This window comes from Mus pahari, chromosome 13, assembly GCF_900095145.1.
Source record: "Mus pahari chromosome 13, PAHARI_EIJ_v1.1, whole genome shotgun sequence".
NCBI classification, from domain to species: Eukaryota; Metazoa; Chordata; class Mammalia; order Rodentia; family Muridae; genus Mus; species Mus pahari.
In genome coordinates, this window is record NC_034602.1 from 63839599 (window position 1) to 63850299 (window position 10701).

Below are 10701 nucleotides of genomic sequence, written 5' to 3' on the forward strand. Positions count from 1 at the left end.
ATTGGGGGCCCTGTGTTCCATCCAATAGATGACTGTGAGCATCCACTTCTATATTTGCCAGGCACTGACATAGCCTCACAAGAGACAGCTATATCAGGGTCCTGTCAGCAAAATCTTGCTGGCATGTGCAATAGTGTCTGCGTTTGGTGGCTGATTATGGGATGGATCCCCAAGTGGGACAGTCTCTGGATGGTCCATCCTTTTGTCTCAGCTTCAAAGTTTGTCTCTGTAACTCCTTCCATGGGTATTTTGTTCCCCCTTCTAAGAAGGAACGAAGTATCCACACTTTGGTCTTCCTTCTTCTTGAGTTTAATGTGTTTTGCAAATTGTATCTTGGGTATTCTAGGTTTCTAGGCTAATACCCATTTATCAGTGAGTGCATATCAAGTCACTTTTGTGATTGGGTTAACTCATTCAGGATGATATCCTCCAGATACATCCATTTGCCTAAGNATTTCATAAATTCATTGTTTTTAATAGCTGAGTAGTACTCCATTGTGTAAATGTACCACATTTTCTGTATCCATTCCTCTGTTGAGGGACATCTGGGTTCTTTCCAGCTTCTGGCTATTATAAATAGGGCTGCTATAAACATAGTGGAGCATGTGTCCTTATTACCAGTTGGAACATCTTTAGGGTATATATGCCCAGGAGAGGTATTGCTGGATCTTCCAGTAAAACTATATCCAATTTTCTGAGGAACCGCCAGACTGATTTTGAGTGGTTGTACAAGCTTGCAGTCCCACCAGCAATGGAGGAGTGTTCCTCTTTCTCCACATCCTCGCCAGCATCTGCTATCACCTGAATATTGTTTATTTATTTATTTATTTAGGTTTTTCGAGACGGGTTTCTCTGTGTAGTCCTGGCTGTCCTCAAACTCACTCTGTAGACCAGGCTGGCCTCGAACTCAGAAATCCGCCTGCCTCTACCTCCCAAGTGCTGGGATTAAAGGTGTGCGCCACCACACCCGGCTGAATGTTTATTTTTTAAACAATGCTCCAATGCAGCTCACATGTTAAGGTCATGTTATTTATTTACGTAGGCTGTGACTCTAAGTCCTTAGGCCATTTTGAGTTAAGTACTGTAGTATTTGTCTTTTGATCCATGAGGGGAAAAAAGAAAAAAAAAGGAAAAAAAACCTAAAACAAAATGGGATTAGAGACCAGGAAGAGATAGTATAAAATATATTTTAAAATTTGTTTATAGGCTATATAAAATATTTTATATTTATGAAAATTTGTAAAATGCTAAAGTGGACATGCATAAAAATATGAAAGTGTCTTTTGGGAAGATATGTTAAAAACCACCAAAGAGACCCAAAGAAAGCCTCTTACTGCAGTGAGATGTCCTGGTACTGTTATGAGAACTTCGTGGGAGAGCCTTGGGCTGTCAGGAAAAGTTAGATGTGTTTAGTTAGACGCCCTGTTTCAGGGGCAGGGAAATGGGGACATCACTTAGCTTTTTGACTTTTCTCACAATCTGCATTTCCCAGTTTACCTCCAGTGCCTAGTAAGTCAGGGCATTGCACAACTCATTATTTAAATACAGAGGCATTTGTTGCCGTACATCTTCCTCCAGCTATCTTCAAACCACCTTGCTTAAACCATGGTGTATTTGTGTGAGGCTTGAAAAAAGTTATCTTAATTCTAGAGATGAACTGACAGGTTTACTCTAAAATTATATTCATAATCCCTCTCAGTGTTTATATTGCTTCGATACACTTCGTGGCCGAAAGCAACTTGTGGAGAAACTTAGAACTTTCAGGTTCGTTCTGCCGCTGAGGGAGGTCGGGGCAGGAACTTGCCCAGAGAGAGGCTTTGGAGCAGAGTTTGCCCCGCCTTGCTTTCTTACAGCACCCAGGACCACCTGAAAGTCATCTAGATAAAGTTGCCAACTGATGGAGGAAATAGAACCCCAACTGGCTATCTCTTGTCACCAAATGAAACTTCTAGGCCACGATTGCCTGACATCTAACTGACGTTGGCCAAAGGGCCCATGGGAATCCTCAGACAACCCAGGCTGTTGTTAAGACTGTTGGTTGCTCTCCACAAACTGATAGCAAGACCCCATTGCTGAAGGCAACACACACACAAATCACTGAACATGCAGATGCTGAGCTGGTGGCTACATAGAAACGTCACCCCTACATTCTGGGGTCTGTGCTACAGGAAGGTACTCAGCGTGCTACCAAAAGAGAAGCTAACCACCTAGCCACAAACCCTCTGACTGTGGTGTGTTGCTTCCAAGATATTTCAGTGCAAGAGCGGCACAGAGCTTATGGGAGTAACCATCCAATATCTGATGTGACTTAAGGCTCACTCTATAAGGTGGAACCCATACCCGGCACTGCTTGGTGTCAACAAGAACTTAAGACTAGATAGCCCAGAGACCTAGTATAAAACCACATACTCCTGTTCTAAAGCAAAATCATAGCAGTAAAATGACTCGCATTGACAATCCGCTGTACTCATATGTCAGTTACCATCATCAGAAAAGCTTCCTCCTGCAGCAGATGGGAAAGAGAGAACAGGGTGGGTTCATCAGGTCCTCCCTCAGGGCTCAGGGAACCTCGAAGAGGAGGAGGAGGAGGCAGAAAGAAATGTAAGAGCCAGGGATTTGAGCCCATAGGGAAAGCAAGGCCCTCTAAATCAACACAATCAGTTCCTGTGAAGTCAGACCGGGCATGAGAATTCTTTTTCCCCTTTAATCACACACGCCTTTAATCCCAGAGGCAGGCAGATTTCTGAGTTCGAGGCCAGCCTGGTCTACAAAGTGAGTTCCAGGACAGCCAGGGCTACACAGAGAAACCCTGTCTTGAAAAAACAAAAAAAAAAAATTCTTTTTATCCCCATAAGGAAAAGAATTGGATATAAGTAGTGGAAAGGATAGGCGAGTGGTTATTCACCTAGGGTGAAATGCTGGTAAATTATGGTATTCTGGATGGCCAAAGAGAATTTCCTGGATATATCAGTATGTATATATTCCGTACATTTACATTTTTGTGAAGGATTTTTTTTTTTGGCAAGGATATTTAGAGGGTAAATCTGCTTTTTAATATTTTTATCTTCACTGTTAAATGATATTTGTATTATATATTAATATACAATCATATTTCCTCCCTTAAGTTAAACTTGATTTCTCTAATGGTCAAGTTAAAATTAAGGAATATAGAAAAATAACAGATAATAAAGGAAGTCCCAGAAAGAGATGGCAGTTGACAGTGGAAGACAGAGCAAATGAAGGGAAGATGGCAGCACAGAGAACATGCTTTCTTTCCTTTGTTGAGACTGTGAGGAAGGGGCTGATTGGGGCAGGACATGACACAGGCCTTTGTAGCAGGGGCTCCTGGAGAGTGAGCACTGTGTACTTTCACTGTACTGAAATCGCTCTGATGCTCTGCCCCCTTAATGGGGTGCGAGACTGAGGTACCACTGGCTCCTGCTGTATCCCAAGCACTGCCACAGTGCAGTCTGTGACTTCTCCAATAAACGTTATTGATGAAACAGCAACATAGGAGGATGATACATTCTGCTGGACTCAGTGGCTTATGGGATCTGGATGCAAAAAGATTCTGCAGGAATTCCCCTGTTATGGCGTCACTCATTGAATAAAACTCTTACTAAGTAAAGCCAGGTTAATGCTGCTGTTGTGGGAGAAGAAATAGGTCTCTCTCCTGAGCTTTCAGGGAAGGGAAAATGGCTGGTACTCTTGAATGAGGTGTGCTGAACTGTCCTCAGCATTGAATGGAGTCACAGTGGACATGGTTAGTGTGGCTTGAGGTGGGAGTTGGGGGAGATTGCTTGGTTTCCTTCTCAGTGGTTGAGTGAGTTATCCAGGGAAGAGGGGAAGGGGAGGACAGGATAGGCGGAGGCACAAAGCACGATATGGCACCTGGCATATGTCCTGTATCGGGAAACCACACGTAGGTCAGTAGGTCATTAGGTGTTTCTGGAGCTTCATTCCATCCATCCATCCGTCCACCCATCCATCCATCCATCCCATTTTGGTTTTTGAGAAAAGGTCTCCCAGAACCCATGCTGGCCTCATTTTGCTTGTATAGCTGACCTTGAGCTCCTGATATCTTGACTCTATTTCCTGAGTGCTAGGATTACTGGCTTGGACCATTACTGTCCCCCTAATATATGGGACCTCTGTGTGCCTGTGTGCTGTGCCTGTGTGTGTTGCTGAATCATAGAGAACCTTAGATGATATGCTAAAGACTTGGGCTTAGACTTTAAGTAGTGAAGAGTCATTGGGGGATTTAAGCCAGCATGGGATTTTACTTGGGGAGGTCCTCATAGTGGCCATGTGCAGCTGAGTCAGTGGTCTCAGAGAATGAAGCCTGAGCCAGGGCTGGACAGGAGGGGCAGCAGTAACACAGAGGGGGTGGGGCACTTGATATCAGATGGCTAGTGAGGAAGAAGGGAGAGTGACTCCCAGGCTTGTCTGGGTGTGTAGGCGTTGACACAGAGAGGACAGGTGTCGCTGGAGAGTGAAGTGAATTAGCAGCGGGCTTGAAGAGAAGGTTGATGTAGTTTAAGATGTGGAATCAGAGTGGACAGGTGGATGCTGTCGATTGGTCAGGATGAGATCGGAGCAGTTAAACTGCCAGTGCTTGGGAATTTTGGATGGGAGTCTACAGCAGTGGTTCTTGCCCTTCCTAATGCTGCGACCCTTTAATACACTTCCTCGTGTTGTGGTGATGATCCCCAACCATAAAACTACCTTGATCACTGCTTTATTACTGTAATTTTGCTACTGTTATGAATATAATGTAAAATGTCTTGGAGATAGAAGCTGGTCTAAAGACTAGCAGTTAATGCTGACCTCTACACATCCATTTTAATGAGCAAAAGAACCTGCAAAAAATCCAAAAGAGGAAGGAAGCCAGATAAGAAGACATTTCTGGAGGCTGTGGGAGTTTCTTGAATAAAGAGCTTTGTCAAACCTCCAGAGATCAAATACAATACAGATGGAAGTTGTCCATTAGATTGGAGAGTTGTGAGGTTATTGGTGACTTTGGCAAGACTTTCAGGGGAAAGATAGATGCAGGAAAGAACAAGCGTGAGCTGAAGTGGAGACATAGGCAGTCTCCAGGGAGGAACACATAGGACTGGGGTGTTGGGGAGATGGTGTAGACCAGTGGTAAAATCTGGCTGGACAAAGCTTCCTGGGGACTGAGCTTGGCTCCTGGCACTCATTCATGCTACTAGTAACATCTACAACCCCAGCTCAAGTAGATTCTACACCCTCTTTGAGCCTCAGAAGACAGACAGACAGACAGACAGAGGGGGGAGAGAGGGAGAGAGAGAATGAGAATGAGAATGAATGAGAATAAAAAGGGAACAAAATGATAGATGTTCCATGATATATTCTGGACGTTTGTTCTAGGACTGGAGGGACCAAACTCCACAGTACTCAAATCTCTAGTGTCAAATGAAATAGCACTTGAATCATATGACCTATAAAGATCTGCCTACTCTAAATCATTTCTAGATTTTATTTCTAATACTAAATATATATTATAATTTATATTATGTCCTACTTAGGAAATAATAGGAAAAAATTAGTATGGATTTAGTATAGAAACTTTTTTTTTTTTAGTATAGAAACTTTTTTTCAAAAACTTTAATTGTTTGAATTTAGAGATGTGGGATTGGATTTTTTCCTACATAAAAACATTGTATTTCCTATTTTATACAGACTAGTGTGGGGCTCTTTGTGATGATCCTATGTGTTTCTTATAGGTATCATTACCAAATCAGATGTGGAGTTTTTAGGTACTTTTAAAAGCAGCGGTCTGAAATAGCCTTGTCCTTAGAACTGACTCCCTTCTCCAAAGGTCGCAGGGCATACTGATGAGTCCAGAGAGAGTCCAGATTAGACTCCTTAAAGGTTTAATCCTAAAGGGCTCAATCCAGTGTTTTCTAATTTGTTCTTGGTTTTTCCCCAGAGGAGTTAGTTGGGGCCTTTCCTTCTTCTCGGGCGCATTTGATAGTGTGTTAAATTTGATTCAGGGGACCCTGCATTTCATTCCAGGAACTGAGGATGCGGTGGGTCCTGAAGGCATGGAGAAGTTCTGTGAAGACATTGGTGTTGAACCAGAAAATGTAAGTCTGCCTTTGGGACAGTGTGCACAGTCTTTCTTTCTTGCCTCTGTCTTTTGCCAAGCAAAGCCATAAAACAAGACATAATTGTGTGTTGGTTTGTGTGAGGCCAGCTGAGAAATATGTCCTAATTCTAGTTTGATTTGTAAGTAGAATGTTTTTTCTCCCTCTCCCTCTCCCTCACCCCCCCACCCCCCTACCCTTTCTTCGTTAGAAACAGGATTTGTCTGTGTAGCCCTGGCTGTCCTGAAACTGCTGTGTAGACCAGACTAGTTTTAAACTTAGGGATCCACCTGCCTCTGCTTCCCGAGTGCTGGGATTGAAGGTGTGTGCCACCACTGCCTGGCCTGGTTTCTTCCCTTCAAGTGTTGTGCTGTAACTGTGGTCATTTACTGGGTTGGCTTCTTGTACATTAAGTGATTAATTCTGATGTATAAGAAGGCTGTGGGCACGAATACCCACAGTGCCTGATGAGCAGTGGGTACCAGCCACCATGTGCTGTGTGCCTTTATCCCCTCAGTAGCTGTTCCTGCTTAATAAAGAGCTCCAGATTTTAAATACTTATTCATAAAGGGTTGAGTAGGTGGTAATTACCATAAATTTTCCACAGGTCTTTCACTTCTAATTGAACTTAACTCAAAAAGTGACTGATTTTTAGTGTAAAAGCACTAAATATTTCCCTCAGAATTTAGACTTATTTTATATATGCTTAATTATTTTTGCCTAGTTCCCTGCATCACGACTGTTAAATAGTCTATCTTGTTCTCATATAATACGTTACACTAAAATGAAAAATTACACATGTACCCTGGTTCATAAATGATGCAAGTTAGTTTTCCTCTAGCTGCCAGTATAGCAAACCTGGCAGGTCCTAAGGGAGGTGATTGTCTGGAGGTCTCGAGGGACTGTCCCTCTTAAAGACATCTGGTGCCCACGGTGTACACTGTGGTCCTAATGAAAACTGGGGTGGAGGTTTTATACCTATTGGTCTTCATTTCCCCTTTGCCTTTTCTGCCTTGCTGGCTGCTCCCTCTCCACAGTGTCTCCAAGAGAAGAGTTACATCTTCTAAAGGACCTTTAAAATGTTTTCATTATATGGACTTTTGTTTTGAAAGTTTTAAAAATTATTTTAAGGTGTTCTAGTTGCAGTATTTTGGTAAATTATTCACCTTGGTCTAAACGTTGCGAGGCGCAGGTCATCAGTGTTTCACATGGTGGCTCTGCTGTGCAGGAACCATGGCTGGAACTGAAGGGTGGGAGGCAGTTGGCCTGGCGGGGGTTAGAGAAATGAACAAAGAGGAGATGGGAGAGGGGCGGGCCGGCCACAGTTGAATGAGTGGGAGTTCAGGGTTAGGTTGCAGGATCTGAGGGATGAGCTGAACATTTCACTGAGGGAGAAAGCCTGCCTCCATGTGGGATGACCTGGCTTTGATTCTGACTGGAAAAGGAAAGTGCTCGAAGCTCCTCACCAATAACAGTTCCCGAGAAAAGGCAGCTAGCTATTCCTGGCATCTTTGCTGGCAGTTAGGAACCCTTAGACTCTGTTTCTGTAGGAAGAGACAGTCTTGATATGTAAAATTATGTGGAGGACTAAAAGACTAAATTCAGATTTGGGTTGTTTCCAAGTATGTGCTGCCATGCTTCAGTTCTAAGTTGGCACAGAGGGAGCGGTGGTATTTCATATCCTGAGGTGAGAAGTGTTGTTTAATGAATCCCAATGTACTGTGTTCTCAGCCTGTGGCCTGCAAAGCAAGCAGAGCAACAGTCGGGGTAGTGGTTGGTTGTAAAGCAACAGTCGGGGCAGTGGGTGTTTGTAAAGCCTTTTTCATCTCTAATAGCTTTCTCACTGATTTAACCCCAGGATGGTGAGTGTCCACTGTAGCTGTTTAACTGTGTGTGTGTGTGTGTGTGTGTGTGTGCGTGTGTGTGTGCGCGCGCGTGCATGCACACTCATGTGTGTAAATTCATATTCCTTCACTTTTAACTGCTTATTAAACATGTTTTTATGCAAAACTTTAAAAATACTAGTACATCTATTACAAACTAGATACAAATTAGTATCAAATACTATTTGATTCCCTTCCCTTTTCTTTCTCAAAACCCATCCTCTTTGCTTTTTAAAATTCATGACCTTTTTTCATTAATTGGTGTGTGTGTGTGTGTGTGTGTGTCTGTGTGCGCACTTGTGTGTGTCTGTGTCTGTGTGTGTGCACATGTGTGTGTGTCTGTGTGTGTGCATGTGTGTGTCTGTGTCTGTGTGTGCATGTGTCTGTGTGTGTGTCTGTGTGTGTGTGTGTGTGTGTGTGTGTGTGCGCGTGTGTGCACACACACTCTTGCCCAGAGAAGGCTATTTCTCCTGCTCTGAGCAGTCCTGACTGACATTCCTTACTGGCCTGCAGTTCTCAGTGTAGGATGGAGGCCTCCTGGCTTTCCCTGTCCGTGCTACCATCCACATGGAGCTCACATTTACTTTTGGCCTTTGTGGCAGAACTGAATAGAGACAAAGCTTGATAATGCGCACAGTTAAGAATGTGGTTGGTTTACCTGGGTAAATTGATTTTAACACTTCATAATTGCAGGATACCTCTGAGCTAAGAGAAAATCTACTATGCATAATCTGAAGAACATATAGTGTGCCCTTTGGGAGAGAAACTTCTTAGTAGTCCATTAATTTATAAATCACATTTCTTTTACCTTTATTTAGCAATCATATTTTGACCTCTTTAAATCTAAAAAAACCACTGATTTTTAAATTTAATGTTTTAAAATAAGAATAATTTTATCACTAGTTTTATTATATTATCTTTGTCAAACCCAGACTAATTTGGTTTTGAAGCCACCCCTTGCCTCGGTGACTGGGCCACTGTGGGCAGAAGTCCTTGCAGGACACTGGAGAGGCTGATTGCTGAGGTCTGATGTGTCGCTGTACCATTGCTGAGGTCTGATGTGTCGCTGTGTCTCTGTATTTAACAGGTAGTCATGCTTGTCCTAGCCTGGAAACTGGATGCACAAAACATGGGCTACTTTACTCTACAGGAGTGGCTGAAAGGAATGACTTCCCTACAGTAAGTCCAGGGCTGTGAGGGTCTCGGGTGGTTAGTAAAGGGGTGGAGAAGATGGGTACAGTTGAGGGGGGACCTCTCCATGCTCCTCTGGTGGTCACCTGGCCCCTGGGAACTCAGGACATGGTAGAGTGTGAGAGAAGAGAAGCCTGGTAGGGCAGCAAGCCTCCCTTGGTCAGATACGGAAAGCCCACAGCCGATCCTGAGGATAATGGCAGTACAGTTTAGTGAATGAAGTGTCTAGATATGGTACATGTGAAAAGAAAGTGATAGTATTTCTCAGGAGTAGCTCTGGGAAGAAATGATTCTCCCCTTTCCCATGCATGTGAGCCACATATGTAAAGTAAAATTTTATAACAGCTGCATTAAAAATATAAAGTTTTAATACATTTTATTTAGCCACAGATATCCTAAACATTATTACTCCAGTATATAATTGTGCTTTAAGAATTTCACGCCTTTAATCCCGGCACTTGGGAGGCAGAAACAGGTGAATTTCTGAGTTCAAGGCCACCCTGGTCTACAAAGTGAGTTCTAGGACAGCCAGGGTTGTCTCAAAACCCTGTCTCAAAAAACCAAAAGAAAAAAAAAAAGAATTTAGCTAGTTCATGTTTTCTTTCTTTTAAAAATTTGTTGTGTATTTTACATTTTTAGTCTATCCAGTCAGTTTTATTAACCATGTTGAACCCCTTAGTCCAGACTAAGAAGAACAATTAGTAGCTTTATGTATTTACTTGGTGTGTGTCTGTGTGCACGAGCACGCATGCACGCATGAGTGCTTTCTTAGTTTAGAGTTTCATTAAAAAAAAAAACAAATTATTTTGCTCTATGGGAAGGAGCAGCTTGGGAGAGGGGTAGGTATGATTCAGATGGTGTCCAAGAGGAAGCACTAGTTGGCTTCGGTGCTGAGTAATCCTGGTCCTGAGCCAGGATTACTCTATCATTTTCTTTGCCCCATAACTAAGAATAATAGACTTACAATTATTAGATTAAAGTTGTAACTGAAATAGTTTCATAATTTTATTGAAACCATGATGATTCATTAGCCTTTAGTGTCCCTGTGCCTCTGTGGGCACAGCCTGCATTGTGCACTTTAGTGTCCCTGTGCCTTTATGGGTACAGCCTGCATTGTGCACTTTAGTGTCCCTGTGGGTACAGCCTGTACTGTGTACTTTAGTGTCCCCGTGCCTCTGTGGGTACAGCCTGCACTGTGCACTTTAGTGTCCCCGTGCCTCTGTGGGTACAGCCTGCACTGTGCACTTTAGTGTCCCTGTGTCTCTGTGGGCACAGCCTGCATTGTACACTTTAGTGTCCCTGTGGGTACAGCCTGTACTGTGTACTTTAGTGTCCCCGTGCCTCTGTGGGCACAACCTGCACTGTGCACTTTAGTGTCTCCGTGCCTCTGTGGGCACAGCCTGCACTGTGCACTTTAGTGTACCCGTGCCTCTGTGGGCACAGCCTGCACTGTGCACTTTAGTGTCCCCGTGCCTCTGTGGGCACAGCCTGCACTGTGCACTTTAGTGTCCCCGTGC

At 43.4% G+C, this 10701-nt stretch overlaps 1 protein-coding gene across 4 annotated transcripts in view; it reads left to right on the top strand.

The window, feature by feature from the left end:
* Dcun1d4 (defective in cullin neddylation 1 domain containing 4) overlaps window positions 1-10701 on the top strand; it is a 68390-nt gene that overhangs the window by 34742 nt on the left and 22947 nt on the right. For all 4 annotated transcript variants that reach the window (XM_029545191.1, XM_021210716.2, XM_029545192.1 and 1 more), the window contains 2 exons: window positions 6040-6110; window positions 9081-9172. In XM_029545191.1, the coding sequence (XP_029401051.1) occupies window positions 6040-6110; window positions 9081-9172 (163 nt within the window). The remainder of the gene's footprint in view (window positions 1-6039; window positions 6111-9080; window positions 9173-10701) is intronic.